Source organism: Geospiza fortis, unplaced genomic scaffold (genome assembly GCF_000277835.1).
Source record: "Geospiza fortis unplaced genomic scaffold, GeoFor_1.0 scaffold181, whole genome shotgun sequence".
NCBI lineage: Eukaryota > Metazoa > Chordata > Aves > Passeriformes > Thraupidae > Geospiza > Geospiza fortis.
Genome location: NW_005054412.1, coordinates 2596892 through 2614336, shown reverse-complemented (window position 1 = coordinate 2614336; position 17445 = coordinate 2596892). Strand labels below are relative to the sequence as shown.

Below are 17445 nucleotides of genomic sequence, written 5' to 3'. Positions count from 1 at the left end.
CCACCATGTATGCACTGAGTGGGTCACAAGAACGGGTCACAACCTACACACAAAACCAGGGAGGCCCAGAAGGTGCAGAGGGTTCCAGTGCTGTGGGATGCAGGAGCACCCCTTGCTGCTGCAGCTCTGCTAGCTGTGCTGTGTGTGGCAGCTGGGCTCTGAGCACGGGTGACTGAGGCATCCACAGTGATGGCCAAGCTTTTGCACAGTGCTCCAGTGAAACCCTTACCATGCACAGGGAAATGGCCGTGGGAGACGTTCTCTGAACTGCACCAGCACCCTGCCTTTGCACCAGCAGTCTGCTTCATTCCACAGCACTACTGAGGCTGCTCTTGTCCATCTTGGCTCCACTCTGCACCACAGTGCTGCCTGGTGGACAGCTCACCCTCACAGAGGGGGCTCAGCTGCTGCCGTGGTGCTGACACCCACTTTACATCAGTGTGCAGCTCTAGGACTCCCAGGCTCCCTGCCTGCTCCCCTGCAGCACGGTGTCACCTGCATGTTCATCACGTATTTATTTGTCACTACAGCTCTGAAAAAACATCTCAATTCACAATCTGATTGAGGGTGGCTTATTCCAATAACAGATTTTAAAAAATCACTATTTCTTCATCTGCTTCCATGTCCTCATGCCTGGATTGTACTATGAAGTCTTTGCTCATTTGATGGAGGACTTCTTTACAGCACACAAGCTCTTTCATCTTTCCCATGATCAGAACAAGTCAGTGCACCTTTCCTATTTCAGTCCCTTTTAAACCGGGGTGAGCTGAACTTCCTATGCAAAGATTTGACCTCTCCAGAAATCCCCTGATCAGCATTTCCTTTGCTCACTCTTTCATGTTTGAAGCATTATGAAACACTGGAAACTCCATTCTTTCATAAGGAAGTTAGTGAAAAAAATCAAATAATCAGCTCAGTCCCAGGAGACACAGGGTCTCTTTCCAAGTTTGAAAGCTCCTTCCTAATAGAAGTTTTGGTCTTGAAAGTCTCCTGGTTAGTAGGCAGCTGATGATACAACTTTGGAGCCTGATTATACTTCCAGCCCAGGGGCAAGTAATAAAAAAGGCTGCCTGGTTCTGTGAGGTCTGAATCAGGTGCTAACACTGAACATCTGCTGGGGCCTTGGCTCTCCCTTACCCTCCCTTCCATGTGGTGGGCATTGGAGTATTCTCCATTTTATAGCTTGTGGCAACAAAAGGCCAATTTAGGGAGAAAGCACTGCTGACAGCTTTATCCAGAAACACCGGATTTTAACTGCTCTCCATCCAGGACTTTGATGAAAGGGCACCATGACATACTGAAGAGATCCACACTGTATGGCAGCCTTTGGAAGCAGTCAGCAGCAAAGCACTCCCAGCCCCACTCGAGCAAGACAGAGAGACTCTAGCGCACATTTATTACTTCATACAACCAGATCACATACTGTACAAAAACTAACAGTGCCACCCAAGAGGGCCTTCACAGATGTTTAGAAAACACATAAACATAGTTCTAAGGCATGTTTTTTATGCAATCTAGGCACAACTACTGAAGCACCACCTATTGTGTGTGGATCATCCCCACATGTGTGGATGATCTCCATACACACACAGGCATAGACTGAACAGTGTCACAGCAGGCTGGGACATGCTGGTACATTGCTCTCCAAGGAATCCAGTATCCTCACACAAGGGTTTCCAGCACTGGGACATGAACTGGTCTCAGTTTGAGCCATAAGCTCATCCCTTGGGCCTTGAGCTGTTGCCACTGTCAGCTGCCCTTCCTTCCTGGACTGCTCCTTGCTGCATCCACTGCTGGCTCCCCTGGAGTGAATAACCCAGTCTCCAAGCCCACCTAGGTGGGTGTGCCAGCATGACTTGGTAAAGATGAAAGGGTCGGCATATAAGGACAGCTCCCTTTCCTGAAAGGGAGGGATGGTCTCAGCCTTCTGGGGTGCCTGATCTAGAAGGGCCCAAGTCATGTCAGTAATTCTGGGGCACAACCATCATAAACATCTACTGCCTGAAAACTTTCACTTTTCTGTTATGCAGCTGTAAAGGATGAATGGACCTGTACAATAAAAACATTTCTGGGGTAGAAACCATGACCTTTAGAGAAAAAGACTGCAGCACCTGAATAATTCCTACTAAAGGGAATGCCCAGTACAGTGAATTTTGCTTAACAGCCAAGAGGGAAGTTTAATGCCTTAAGGTAGAAGGTTCATCAAAGAGCCAAGGACTGACATTTTTACCAAGTGCCATGCTTTGATCAGTAGGAAGGTCACTGCTGCTTGCTATGTGAAACTGAGCAAACTGGAACTTAGACCCTACTAAGCAGCAACTGCTGAACCCCAGCACTGCTCTTGGGCAGCTGAGTAGGGTTATTACTGGCATTCATGTCAACTCCCTTCTACATCTTGGTTGTGTAGACTAAGCTCCTTGGGCAGCAATGACCTCTAGTGAGAGAACCCATACTGCTAATCTGGTATTGGCCACAAAAGATTTGTGTAGCTTTACTAATTTCTACTGCAAACAAACAAACAAAGAACAACTGTGGCCACCTACAGCTTCACAAGGAAAAAATGACAGTCCATAGCAATATTTTCAGAGCTTTCTCTCTATAAAGGTCCAGTTATTCCCTGTGAGGAATTATAGAATCACTAAGGTTGGAAAAGACCTCTCAGATCATGAAATCTGACCATTAACCCAGCACTGACATGTCAAAATGTTCACATGTCCCCAAGTGCCACATCTACACATTTTTTAAACACTCTCAGGGATGGTGATTTTACCACTTCCCTGAGCAAACAAAGTATGTGATTTAAGATTTTTTGTCTTAGTGTTAACATGTCGTGGCCTGAGAGACCATTGTGCTGAATTACTGACATTATTGGGAACTTCAGAAGACTAACAAAAAGGAGGAAATAATGATGTATTCCCATTCAATAAGGGGTGCTGTGTGTTTCTTACTCCATCACATCTGTCTGTGCCACTAGGAGTCTCCACAGAGAGCTGAAGGGTTGAATACCTACCAAGCTGCAGGGCAATTCACATCCACCAAAATACTTAAGGCCTAGCTCACAACATCACCAAAAAACTGAGAGCTTGCATGTTTCTCTGTAAATCTGGTTGTTTGACCACTCCTTCACATTCCTACCACAGGAAAACTTCATATGCCAGACTTGCAGGCTGAGTCTGTCTGTGAAAAGCTCATACAGTCAGTGTGACAGGTATACTCTAGAGAGGATTTCTCATGTTTAGACTTTAGAGCCCTTCTCATCACTGCATTTGTATGAGGGAAGGGAAGAAACAGTTACGAACATAAATGAAATCATACAGATTATTTTCTAAATATTACTAAACCAGTAATATTTATACATTTTTAAGAAACCTTCACAAAAAAAATTAAGCATGAACAGTTCTACAACCTAAAAAGGTAAAAGTCCCATTGCCTAGCAATGCTATGAAAAAGTTCAAATCTAATCAGAAGTGGAAGTTCACAGCCATTTGTTCTAAAGACAGCATTGTGTTTTAAATACAGCCTTGAAATTAGTGTGTTTATTAAACTCTTAGTACTAAAATAATAATAATAATAATAATAGTAATAACAATTACATTTAGATAGCACAGACAAAGCACAAGATGATACATAAGCATAAAAGTGCAAGTTATAACCTAAGTCAAAGTGCCTACTGGTCAAACAGGTTCACACTTTGTTCAGAGAACAAGCATAAACCAGACTAAGAACAATCCATGCCTTTTTCTTTCCCTCTCATTCCCATCAGAAGTCATTGCAGGTAACACTGATAACAGTCTGAAGTGACATCAGTTCCAAATGAGAGTACATGAGAAAAGAGCCAGGCCCATGTCTTGATGGAAAACTGATCCTCATTTCCTCTGTGTAATGCCAATTAATCCACAGGCTTTGCTCTGAATATCCGAGCACAGAGAGAAAGAATAATAACTTGGATGCCACATTCAAGGGAGGCAGAAGCAACACTTAAGAGCAGGGGGGGGTGCATCAAGCCCTTGTCTGTTCCTCTGGAGTCACATCCCCCAGCTGATTTATTGACTCCAGCCATAAAAAAATTACTAGGAGGAAGTTAAGTAACACTGCTCTTCATTTGAAAATTAAAAAGACTACTCTCAGAAGTATGATTTTTCCCTTCCTGTTTGTCTTATTTTTCTACTTCAGAGATAAAATATCTTTTACAATATCAGCTCATTATTGTGCTCATTCCCTTTAAAGGCAAACAGCTTAAAAGATCCTGTCAGCAGAAAGGGGTGGGATGAGGGTAGAGGCAGACCTTTTATTAAACCTTTAAAGAGATTTCTAACTCATTTTGAAAGTGAGAACAACAAAAACCATAAAACTCCAGCGAAGGAAAGCTGTCACTGAGATTAAGCAGATCCAAACTCCGCCATCCATTTTTCATACTTCTCCAGGTCTGCAGCAGAAACAGATTTGGAGATTTTCTTCAGAGCCAGCTCAAAGTCCCCCTTGGTAACCGGCATCTGAAGCTCTTCTTTAGAAAGTGCACGAATCTCTTCTGGAGTTAAGCCATTAATACGTCTCCTCATTGCCATTAAAGATGCATCCCTGGAAATACAGGACAATGCATGGCAGCTAATTGCTAGCAGAATGTGCTGTAAGCCTATGAATTTTGATTGCATACTCTTGCTAGAAACCAGTGGCAGGAACACTTAAGACAGCATTTATTTACCATAGAAGATGCAGTTCACATCTTTCGTAGCTTCCATGTTCCCAGATCACTACATTAATTCAACATAAAGAATGCACTGGCACCAAAACCCATTTAAGCATATGGTAAATGTGCAGAGATAATTAAAACTATAAAACTGAAAACCTTTTACAATGATTCATGGAGATGAAATTCTACAACTTTAGAGCAGAAAAGGGCAGGGTGGGAGACAAAACTCAAAGACTTTTTTTTAAAGTAATCTGAATTTTTACACTGCATTCCTTTTAGACTTCAACTTTCTCCCTGCAGTGTAGCCCCAAAGGACAGTCAGCAAGGGTTGAGTGCAGCCCAGCTTAGCTGCCTGCTTGTCCATAGCACCTGGATGTGTGAAGGGCAGAGCAGGAGGCATCAGACACAGCATCACGTGGCCCTGCAGTGCTGAGGCCTGGGTGCCTGTGGCTCCTCATGCTCTGCCTGCTCTGTGACTCCTCCCTAGCTCAGATCCTGCCAGCCTGGCCCATCAGCTTGAAGAACACTGCTCATTTTCTCACACTGTGGCCCACAGGCAGTCTGAAATTACATTTTCTTTTTCCCCAGGTTTTTCCCAGCAAGGGATAACACAAGCCTTAGGGAGAAAGGTAATTTCACTACTACGTGACACACACCGAGTTTTCAAGTCCATGGAGTGAGTTCACATTTTCAGAAAGGCAGCAGGAGGAGAAGAAAAAAGATTCCCAAGCCATACTCTTATAGGATCAGTTTCTCTTGACAGGATTCTTAAGGGACATAGACTTCCTTCAGACAAGTTTCTTCAAATACCTATCCTTCACCAGAAAAGACTGATTTGTCAAAAATGAAACAAATTGTGGGAACAGGATGGAAATAAATTAAATACTAATATTATAAGCTATATCCCCCTTGCACCTAGAAGATTCAGGTAGACACCAAGACTCAGCTGCACTGGGGCCTGTCCAAACATGCAGCATATAGAAGTCCCAAAGAAGTATTCTGTGAAAGGAATTTTTAGATTACAGAATTCCAGCTCTTAAACTAATGGGATTTAAAAAAACCCCAACAATCTGCTTTGCACTACATTAACAAATGCAGATAACTACAGTAAATGCAGCCAATTGTAACATGAGATTTGCTCAGATAATTTTTTTCACTTCAGATCCAAGAAAAACACATCTCACAGAAAGACTTCATGGTATTTGGACCACTCCACGTGACAGTAACACATTAATACAGTAAATAGATGGGCCCTCAAACACAGACACTGTGAGCATGGCTTCAGCTGTAGTGGGTATTGCCTTTTATCATATAATGCAAATGATGACTTCCCATACAGTTCTATTTGCAAATTAAGGACAATGAGATACCTGCAAACATTAGTGATGTCAGCACCAGAATAGCCTTCAATCTTCTCTGCAATTTCTTCAAGGCTGATATCAGGATCTAGTTCTACTTCCCGAAGATTAATCTTCAGTAGTTCTGCTCTGCCTTTTGCTAGAATGTAAAAATATTTGTTTGAAGACTGGCAAGAGTTACACTAAAAAAAGATATAAACACAACCTAGACTTTTCAGTGAAAAGTATGAAAAAAAGAGTTCAATATAAGAAAAGAGAGCGAACAGGTTGTAGTGAAGTGTGCAACCAAATACAGTAAAGTATTTGGTTAAATGCAGTGTATTAAAACAGCATGGTCAAGAGATATTTGTCAAAGTGATCTGTCACTAAAAATGTCTGTTATGTCTCAGGTGATAAAGCATTTGGTCACATATTACCCAAGGGCACAAAAGCACAATCCTACAAATTTCTGTTTCTTCTCACATCCCTTTGGATCCACTCCCTATTCAAGGGTTTGACTGCATATTATTCATAGAGTTTCATTAGAACTACAATAAGGATTCTATTAAAAAAGCTTCAGACAGCACAAACCCCTTAACAACAGGTTGAACTTTAAGCATATGTTTAAGCAGTTTACTCAGTTTATTCAGTTTATTCAGTTGGGACCCAAGAAATCAGCTGAAGTCTGATAGAAAACAGACACATTAATACAATAAACCTTTATTAATATGTTTTTGATAGCAATGTCCTGGTATCCCACTTTCTTACCCAGATGCAGTGTGCACACAGTGATAACCAGCTGTGTAGATGAGCAGTCAATTAACCATTTCTCTTGCAGGGGGCACGTGCGTATGTGCATTTGGGTGCACATGTTAAGCAGCCTAAGCTTGTAAGAGGGAATTCACATTTGACAGCTTAGGCCTCTGTGTTGCTGTGCATAAGGGTGGGAAAGAAGAGGATGACTGGTTTCCTGGCTTTCACTGTACAGGAAAAATACGCCAGCTCAGCATCTTTATTCCCCAAGTGATCAATTTTTATGACCTATAAAAAAGGACAACTGCAACAGCAGAAGTAGCAGTAGGAAAGGCTAAACGTCTTAAAGAAATGTCCAATCAAATACTTTATGTTTTATTCATTGTTGCCCCTAATTCTTATTTTTTTAACTTTTGGGGAAGGAGAAATACAAAAGAAAATAGAAAGCTTCTCTAGAGCTGCTGGTTTTGTGTGCTTTGCAGAACTGTCAAGAGCACAGAGTTATCCATCACACACAACTGGCACTAGCTATAAAATGGGGATTTATTATTTAGAGGGCACAATGTACACACAGCATACCTGCAGAGAGTATCCTGCATCAGAGAACATTCTTCTAATTGTTGCTGTGGGGCTAAGCAAGTCTGTGCAGCATTTTGAAAATTAAACACTACAGAATATATGCTTGCATCAAATTCCACAATACACAGGTGCATATACGCTACCATGCCACTTTTTCAGTTAAAATGCCTGACTACATCAAATCACACAGCACAGTTATAAATGCATCACTCAGACTTGCCCAGAGTAGCACAACATTCTTACTTGCAGAATAGATACAACAGAAACTAAAACTGGAAATAAAACCAGATCAGATCTCCTGTGTTGTCCAGGGTGTAATACACTGTGTTAAAAAACAATCTGGTTTAATTAGAAACAAGAGGAAGAGCTGATAGGATTTTAAACTAATTGGTGATAAAGACAGGCATCCTGTTAGAGGCTGTTACTGCCTGTAAGCTGCACAGACAAGCTGTAGAACTATTAAGTGTCCTTAGACCTGCTAAACTCAATCACAACCACTGTCACCATGGACATGCATCTTGTTATCGTGAGTGCTCATGCAGAGAGATAGGCATCCAGTGTACCAAGAAGAAATGGAGCTATGCAAACTTCAAGTGATAGGAATCTCAAAATTAATAGGACAGGTGAATGACAGCTAGGAAAGACAATACAAGCTGAGATGTCTTAGGGCAGGAAAGCAATCAGCCTGCTGCATTCTGAGTGACTGGAAGCACAGTAATAAAGGCAAGCAAGCAGTGATTTGCAATGAACTAAGCCTGTAAGTGAAAATTCATGGATCTACTTCTTCCCATTTGTCTGCAAGGGCATGGAGTGCATTTGCAATATTTGTGAACATGTCCAAAGGCTGCCTTTGATGATCACTCAAGGGCTGACTGTTAAACATTTAAAATAATTCCAGGCTCATTAAAACTAACTCTCTTTCAAAATATAAGAACCCATCAATGGCTTGCAATGAAATGCCACAGCTCTTTGTTTTTCAGCCCCCAAGCAAGCAGCATTTCTTTTTTTTCCACTCTCTTTAAAAATAAAGTGATTCAGACAAATTATTAACCCCTGAATTACACTGCTCATCACAAAACCATCAGGATTCCTTATAAGCACAACAGTCCTGCAGTTATCCTAAACTCATCTTGTATAGAGAGGAAAAGAAAATGGTCTTATCAAACACACCTGTGGGCAAAGGTATATAAATCCTCTTCTCCAGTCTTCGTCGGAGAGCTTCGTCAATGTCCCAGGGAAAATTTGTAGCAGATAATACCATAACCATCTTGGAAGGGTCATCGTTTTCCAGAGCACCACCTACCCCTGCAAGCACAACAGTTCAGAGCAATTTTACTCCAGAGCTCTTATTGATGGAGATGCTTGCTGAGAAAGACTGCACAGACAAACATAGCCTGGACAAAGTTAAGCAACAGCTCTCTATAGTCCTTTCCAAACTTCCCATAGCTAGGTGTCACAAGACCATTATTAAGACAGAGAGAGGGACAGTTCATTATTTTGCTGAGTAAGGGGAGGGCTTTCTTGGACACTGCTAATAACACAGCAATACATGAGTGTAGCCCTACTAGTCCCACTGACAGTGCTATCTCTGTTGAGTCTGGTCATAGAAGAAACAGGAGTCACTCAGCTTACCAAGTGAGGACTGCAAAGAGACCAAAAGCTTTCCTATCCTGAGCTTACCACAATGAACCTGCAAATTTGAGAACATTTAAAATAGTAGTTTATATACAGCAGTTTATACAGCGGTTTATGATAGCTGCAATATAAAGGTGGCTATCAAACCTCTACGCCATACAATATTCCTTAGATGGTCATGCTTGCTGTGTGCACCTGCACATAACAGGTACTACATCTGACTTAAAAGGGTAATATTAGCTGCCATCATAGAATACAGCAAAAGCAGATCTCACAATGGGGTTCCACAGTTGGAGAGTCTAGCAAAGGGCAGAATTTTGTTTAAACTGAATACAAATTAAATACCTGCATTAAACTGCACAAATCTCCATTATCTGCTTCTCGTGCAGTCTGTGTCTCTTTAATATGAGCTTTCAAGTCACCCTAAAAATAGCTATTTTAGAAAAAATAAAGCAGAACACCCTTTTCAGTTATCTGTTGTTGAACACTCCAAAAATACACTCATCTCAAGTTGTGTTTCATTTTTCTCTCATGCATAAAGACAGGTTTTCCAGATGGCTCGAGTTCTTACATTCCCACCTGTAAAGAAGCAGCATCCCAGCCCCAAAGCCAGATCTAAGCCCTTGTTACCATCCATTTGCACAAGCAGCTCTGACTTGACTCTGCGACTGGCCTCGTGCTCGTCCGACGTGCCTCTGCGGCTGCAGATGGAATCTATCTCATCAATGAAGATTGTTGTTGGTGCATAAAACCGTGCCTTTATTCAAATGAAAACATCACTATTAAGGCTGCTCAGCAAGCACAGGCCCTCATCAGACCACAACCCTGCCCTGCTGGACATACTGAATACATATCTTCCCTGAGGGAGGAATTCAAGACCTTCATTTACAAACTGTCACATGCTGACATTTATACACTTTGAACTGTACTCCTTGGGTCAGTGTTGGTTGGCTTGGCCCAGCAAATGACATTGGAAAGGGGAAAAGAAACACTACCACAGTAGGATATTCTTCTTGACACAATACAAGCAGTTTTCACATCCAGGTTTTGGGCTGGTGAGGGTTAGGCATAAGGGACAGAAGGGAGCTCAGCAATCCCAAGAGACTCAGGTTTCAGCTGTGAATATTACAGGAGTGCAGGGAGGGTCCCAGAGGTGTAGCCTACATGGACATGTCCTTCACACACCCCACATGATGGACTGCACCCACAGCTTCACTGAGAGGCTTGTGACCATGATTCAGAACAAAAACAGAACTAAAACATGTATGGCTTCTAGAATAACTGTTCCAAACCTCTTCCAATTTCAAATCTACTTCACATGGGATTGTTACCCCATAACCAAACAAGTACTGAATTTCTGTTGAGGTCACAACTCTTGATTTAGTCTGGAAAATGCTATCCTAAACATGGGCGATGAAGCATTTCCTTCTTAATCCTCAATAACATACCATATGTGGAAACCCAGAAATTATGTTTTTCTAATTGGTTGAGGGGGTGTCAGTTCAGTGAACTCCATGCTTCCAGCATGCTACTGGAAAGGCAGGAAACCAAGAGTGCTGTCCTTTCTCACCTGAATGAGCCCTAGAGCACACCATGGAGGACATACCATTTCAAACAAGAGGCGGACCAGCTTCTCAGACTCGCCTCTGTATTTAGACGTCAGTGTAGAGGAAGACACGTTGAAGAATGTTGTCCCACACTCTGTAGCAACAGCTTTTGCTAGCATTGTTTTGCCAGTGCCAGGAGGACCAACCATCAGCACCCCCTGAAAGGTGAGAACAAAGGTAATGAACAACAAATTAAGAAAACTTTGTCATTGGCACTTTACACAACACCTCTATATGAGCCAAGATCTGGATTAAAATTAATAACATAATCCTCCTCAGTGGGAAACAGAAGACAAGTATCCTCCTTTTGAGGACAGTGTGGAAGTGTTCTGCCATTCTTACCACTCCACTGGAGTCAAAACCACAGAAGCCAGTACCTGTTGCTTGTCCTAACACCTAGGAAATGGACTAGAGATTTACAGCCTTGCTCAGCATCAGAGTCTAGACTTGAACTTAGGCCTTTCCTAGCTCACAAGAAGCTGCACAGGCAGATGAAGATGGTAAACTCTTTTTTTGGAACAAAGGCCCCTTCATGAGAAAGTTTCACAGAAACAAAAATACTTTCGCAGTAAGTTGCATTTCCTCAGTAGAGAAATTTTCTACAGAAAAACAATTTCCCAAAATATCTTGACAATATGTATGAATGTGGTTGATATTTACATTTGCACGAGAACATTCACTGAATACATCAGTTTGTTTTTTGCTTAATCTCCTGATCTCAATGTTCCTATGACCACACTACTGCATCATAGCAACTTCTGGATAAAACACCATCCTCATCATGCTGGATGACTGGACTGCGCTGCTATTCCTATTCTACAGATAAGTGACTGTGGCTCATGTGGACTACTGCTTAGTCCCACAAAAGCCTAATCTGAATTTCAGTGATTATTCAGAAAGCTTTAAACTAGAAACAACTCTTATATTCACATCATCAGACTATCTTTCCATCTGTGGTCTGTGAAAGAAGCACACATATCTGCAGCTCAGCACATTTACCCATCATTACACAAACAGTTTTTTGGTTTTACACACAGTTCTCTCAGAACTCATGTGAAGATTGTATCACTGAGATGGGTTAATCACTCTTGATAATACTACTAAATACAGCCATCTTTATGGGTAGTCTTTCCAACCCTTTCAGCAGCAGCACTGGAGAAGGACAAAACACTGTTCCATGCTCTGCACAGTGCTAGTATAGGGCCCTGTGATTTTAAGTAAATCAGTGAAAATGTAGTGCTCAAGCAGCTTGGGTTTTTTTTCCCCTCCCAATTGCAAGATCTTATTACATGCTAACAAGAGTTTCCTAAAATTGTACTGTATTGCAAGGGTAATCAAATTAGCTAGTGTTAGAATTGCACATCATAATGTGCTTTGCAATTAATAACTTACATAAAATGCCGCAGCAATAAAATATCTGTTAAATGCAAGCCATATAGCAAATTAGATTTCATCTGTTCCTCACAAAAATCTACTTCAAAAAGCACAAAGAATGACATGGAAGAGATCTATAAAAACAAATCAACCGGGAATGCAATTATTCAAAAATGTCCCATTCAAAAGCAATAGCCTCTCTGTATTCCATTTTCCATTAACTCTTAATACCTTTATTGCCATTTAATACTTAGCTAATGCAAGCTCAACATACATTCATCGGTAAATTAAATCAGAAATGTTCACATGCCATCTCTACAGTTAACAGTCCAAAGTCACTCCTCAGGCTGTCCAAGGTTTCCTAAGCTCCAGAGCAGCAAGCATAAAAAGCAAATGGACTCTCTTTTCTGCCCATGAACACTCAGACATTCTGATTTGAGATGCTGCACAGTTATACTGATATTACAACAATATTGCAAATACAGCCCTGGAGTGACTGGCTGAAAATTACTCAGCCTGTAATACGCAGATCAAAGATGACTTACTGCTCTCTCTGAGCTTCAAATGTGTTCATTTAATATTTTTTTAAAACTTCACCTCGATTCAAATCACATTCAAAGCATGTGTTTGATAAACTGTGTTTATCACCAGTGCAGGACCTGGTGATATAGGGAAGTAATGACATTTTTGGGATATTGGTTCAATTCTCCATTATTCTGGAAGGTCAAATCCTGGCTTCAGGTACACATGCAAAAACTGAAGCCCATCCATTGCTTTTCACCTCCGGCTAAGTATTACAGGAAGCGTTACCCTGCACGTGATACCGGTGGCATTATACATGTGCATAACACAGGTGCAAAGCAGCCACACCAGGTGTAAAGCCAGGGGGAAAGTAAGGTCTCAGGGGATAGAGACAGCAGAAATATCAGTTAAAAAAAAAAAAAAAAAGAACTTGAGTTCACAGCAAAACAAGATGTGCATGGCTGCAAACAGAAACACATAGGATCACGTTGCTCTTTCTGCAAACTAGGAGGCTGCCACTTACTATTTAAAATCCTTGACAAACACAAAGACTTCTTTATTCTTCCTCTAAGGCTCTGTTAATCCAAAGTATTCCAATAAGAAGCTGAAATGCACCGCAGGGAGTAAGTGTTTTGATGAAATCACTGCAGGGTTACTTCTTGTTTTTGTAACAATCACTAGCAGAGCAGTGGGAAGCACAGTGAGCAACCAGGCTTTCTTGGCACAAAACATTTCAGAGAAACAGAAAGAGCAAACCCATGGACACTCAGAAACTCGTGGCTGCAACTACACAGCACCTGTGTTGAATCAGGGAAGACAGCTGGCTCCTTCAGACAAGGCACAGTTCTCTGAATACAAGCACAAACTGTGAGGGCTGTCTTGGGAATTGTTCTCAGGGGAGTCTGAGCATCCAAAACCAGCTTCGGCTGCCTTTTTCCCTGAATTATTGTCCTGAATTCCTAGGCTCAACAAATGCCTGCTGCTACACTGATTACTGCAAGAAACAGCCTTCCCTTCAATACTTTTCATCCTTATAGCACAGTCAGAGGTCAACAGTAGGGAAAATACATGCTGTTCTGTGTGAAAAATAAATTCATGAGAGTTACAGCTTCACAAGTCACCAGGGAAAAGGCTAACAATGAAGACTCTTCATAGCCTTGTCAGAACTCAATTTGCATTTCAGACTGAAGAGAGGAAATAATCTCAGAATCTTTTACATGTCTACAACCACTTGGTTTTCAGAGGTGACACTGCTTGGTAGGAAAAGGTAGTCTCGTGCAAAGAGATGGAGATTGTAACTCTTTAAAGGACCAAGCTGTTGCTCCTTTATCCACTGCCACAGCACTTGGAGACAAGGTTAGTGGCATTTTTCACATGTCCTGCAGTCTGCTGAAGTACCTGCCTTAAAGACAGATGGCCACTGCCTCCTCTGTGCATGCTAACAGGCAAAAAGAAAGCAGAGCAGATCTTTTTTCCGTTAGAAGATTTTGAACACTAGACAGATGGGGCCCCCATAGTCTATAACAAGAGTATGGATCAAGTTCCTCTAAGCCAAGAAGAGAAGAAAGAGATTCAGCTGTTCAAAATACACTCAAAATCTCACCCTGCATATGTAATCCACAATATCTAGGCTCTGTCCAAGATAATAGCTCAGTTAACCCTAAGGTTAACTACAAGGCCACTGGTACTGACCACAAGCACCCTAACTCCAAAGGCTGGGGCCAGGTTTGCACCGACTATGTGTTTGGGCCCCCTCCCTGCAACTCACTAAAACCTCTGTAGCAGCTCTCAAGCAGCAATCTCCCAGCTCCTGCTGAGTCTGACCTAAGTGTAAGCCAGGGAAGCACAAGGACCAATCAGGAAAAGACAGAACAAGTGTTAGTAAATCAAGATCCAACATTCGCCGCTGAGCCAGCATACCAAACAGGAAACTACTCACATACACTCCCTTCCACACTCAGAGCAACAGACAACTTGCAACAGTCTCTTTTGCCCAGTAACACTTCTCAGGAACCAAAAAGTCCTTGTGTTGTGACTAGGCATTCCCCAAACAAGTATCAATCCATTCCACATTAGAAGCAAAATAATGCTGCTTGCTGTTTACAGAAATGCTCACCAAACTCCTCCCTCCTCTTCCTTCTTAGCTCTAAGCAAGGCCCAGACTGGGCTCACTTCTGGTCAGTCAGCCTAGTTCAGTCCTATATTCTTCCTGTTGCCCGGTCTGTAACTCCTTCTCCTATTCGGAATTTCTCACTCCAACTGCAACTATGCCCAGCTGCAAATCTAAGGCACCAGACTGGCCCCCTCTTTCCTTGCTTCCTTGTACCATGCTGGCTGCAGTTTGCAGTCTGAGTGAGATATAGTTGAAACATTTGGAGAAAAACAGTCCAAGGATTGCTTTCTTCTGTGAAGTGATGACAACTGGACACCATAAGCCTATGTAGAGCTGTCTGTTAAGCATTTCTGCTTTGGTCAATATAACCGGTTTGCTCACATCTACAGGTTGGCATATAGAAAGTATTATAATATTAACAAGCTATAAGTGAGTAAATAAACAGAAAATACTGTTTACTCTAAGGGCCAGATACACTTCCAGCTGTTTCTTTAGGTGCCTTTTACATGAATCATTATGAGAGGATTTAATAAACAAATTCATGATCTTTCCGTTTTAGCCTTTGCTACAGACATCCACATGTTACAGGAGTCTCGCATAGCTACATTTACTAAAACACCACATAAATTCTCACCTTCCAAGGTCTTCTGATCCCTTTGAAAAAATCAGGCATCCACATTGGAAGAACAACAGCTTCTCTTAATAATTTCTTGGCTTCTTCCAAATCTGCTATGTCATCCCTGTGCAAGATGAAGAAATTTGTATAAGATTGTCATACAACTCTATTTCTTCTATTTTTATACAAGAGAAATAGAAAAGCTTTTCACTTAGTACCATTTCTTTTAGTATGTAAGCATATGCCTCATGAGAGCACTCATATCATACTGTGACCTAAAATTGAATCCACTTTTGGAAGACAGGGAAAAAATTATTTTCAACTTAAGTTACCCAGAGCTGCTTAATTAAAAATTGTTTTGGACAATGTGAACACCAAAGCAGTATCTTCAAAGATGTCTGGAGCATATGTTCATTTCAGCAGTACCTGTAATGAATGTACTGCACTTAATATCAATTAGCAACAAAAACTTAACTTTAATCAAATTAATAAACCGTTAAAGCAAAAGATCTCATTTTTGCCTGTCTGTAGAAGATTATCTTGTCTCCCTGTTTTAGGAGTTTGAAGATGGGTAATTTCTCTCCTTTCTCACACTAGCAAAAACACTTGAATTGAGAAAATCCTCATACCAATGAATGCTTGGATTCCTTGACACAATGTCTCTTTCAAGAGCTTCGATCAGGTCTTTGTCGTAACCTGCTCCATCAAATTTTGGAATTTCCCCAACACCAAATTCCTGGGGTATTTTCGTTCCCTAGAAGTGAAAATCATACAGACCCATAAGAATGTTACACAACTGACACACTTCCTGGCAAAGCAAAGGCACGAATGCAGGAACAGCCTCACATAGGTGGCTGGTTCATGACTAGCTGAACACCAGAGCATCCAAAGCAAATATTGAAGATGCTACACTTGAAATCCTACCTGTCAGAAGTAAACATCTGACACTATCATCACCAAAAAGGAACAGGGAAGCTGTCACACGCATTGTCTTTGATAAGGAAAACCAAGATTCTCTCCCCTTGTTTCATTAAAGCCTTCCTGCCCTGCAATATCTGCTTCCCTCAACTACAAACTATCCACGTCTCGCCTCTCATTTGCACGCCAGCTTCATAAACAATTAAAATGCTTTTCAAAGGTTGTATTTATTTAAGGGCTGCACCAAAAACCCTAAAGAAGCTCCAAAGACACCCAGGTTTCAATAATTTTTGCAGCACACCAATGCTACATCAGTGATCAAGCCACACTCTGCCCCAAATGGCCCAGAGCTTCTGGTTAATACTTCCAAAGCGCCGTTCAGCTCATGGGGGTGAAGTAACATTTTCCCTTTGAAACATCAGGGCTCACGCTCCTCCTCTCTCAGTTCTGAAGGAAATCGCTTCCCCTCCCACCATTCAGGATGCCTCAAAAGCAGCTGCGCTGGTTTAACGGAGGGGGCTGAGCAGGGAGCTACTTTAGGACTCTTAACTCAGCTTCTAAACACTATCAGCAGCAAGTTAAAGAATCCCAGCTGGCTGGACAAAAGCATCCTAGACGAAGGCGGGTTGAGAGGCAGCTGGAGACACACAAATAACCTCGCAGTGGAAAAACAAAAAGACAGCGATTAAACCCCTCCCAGTTGCTGTTTGCCCACGACGACTTGCGAGGGAGTAGTTTATCTTCCTACTACTTTTATTTCTTGCTTCCAAGCGAACTCTTATGTTGTTTAGTACCCCTAACTCAGCTTTTTGCAATGGAAACGACGCTCAGAGTTGTGTTTAAGCAGAAAGCTGGTGTAAAAAATGTAGTGGTCTGGTGTAAAAAGGAAACGGCGAAAAGACACCCTGTGGAGTTTTCAAGATTTAAGGAGAGATAAAATGGAATCCAAATGTAACCATTAAAAAAATAGAAGAAAACAGGACAATTAAATGAAAGGTATTTGCTGTCTGCTACATACTCCTCTTGTTCCGCAATGGACTGGCATTCCTAGTAGAAAAATTTTTCTGCACATCACAGAACAATTGGTTTATCTTGTTGCGGTTGGGTTTTGTTTTTTCCTGAGTGAAACCGGGTTAAGGCAGGAGTTGAAGAGCAGGAGCAGACAGGGCGGCTGGGGTACGGGCGGCCCCGAGAGCCCCCGAGCCCGGGGGCAGACGGCGCAGCTCGGCCCAGCGGAGCGGAACAGAAATCCAGAAATGAAAGGGGGAAGGAAGGCCCGGGGCCGGGAGGGGCCGGCAGGC

The 17445-nt window shown here is 41.9% G+C and overlaps 1 protein-coding gene across 1 annotated transcript in view; it reads right to left on the bottom strand.

Annotated features, from left to right (window-relative positions):
* Window positions 1-1379: 1379 nt before the first annotated feature.
* KATNAL1 (katanin catalytic subunit A1 like 1) overlaps window positions 1380-17445 on the bottom strand; it is a 38459-nt gene continuing 22393 nt past the window's right edge. Inside the window, exons 5-11 of the mRNA XM_005426372.2 lie at window positions 15856-15980; window positions 15245-15350; window positions 10601-10759; window positions 9625-9751; window positions 8530-8664; window positions 6061-6187; window positions 1380-4578 (exon numbers count right to left, since the gene is read on the bottom strand). Of these exons, the coding sequence (XP_005426429.1) occupies window positions 4380-4578; window positions 6061-6187; window positions 8530-8664; window positions 9625-9751; window positions 10601-10759; window positions 15245-15350; window positions 15856-15980 (978 nt within the window). The 3' untranslated portion in view covers window positions 1380-4379. The remainder of the gene's footprint in view (window positions 4579-6060; window positions 6188-8529; window positions 8665-9624; window positions 9752-10600; window positions 10760-15244; window positions 15351-15855; window positions 15981-17445) is intronic.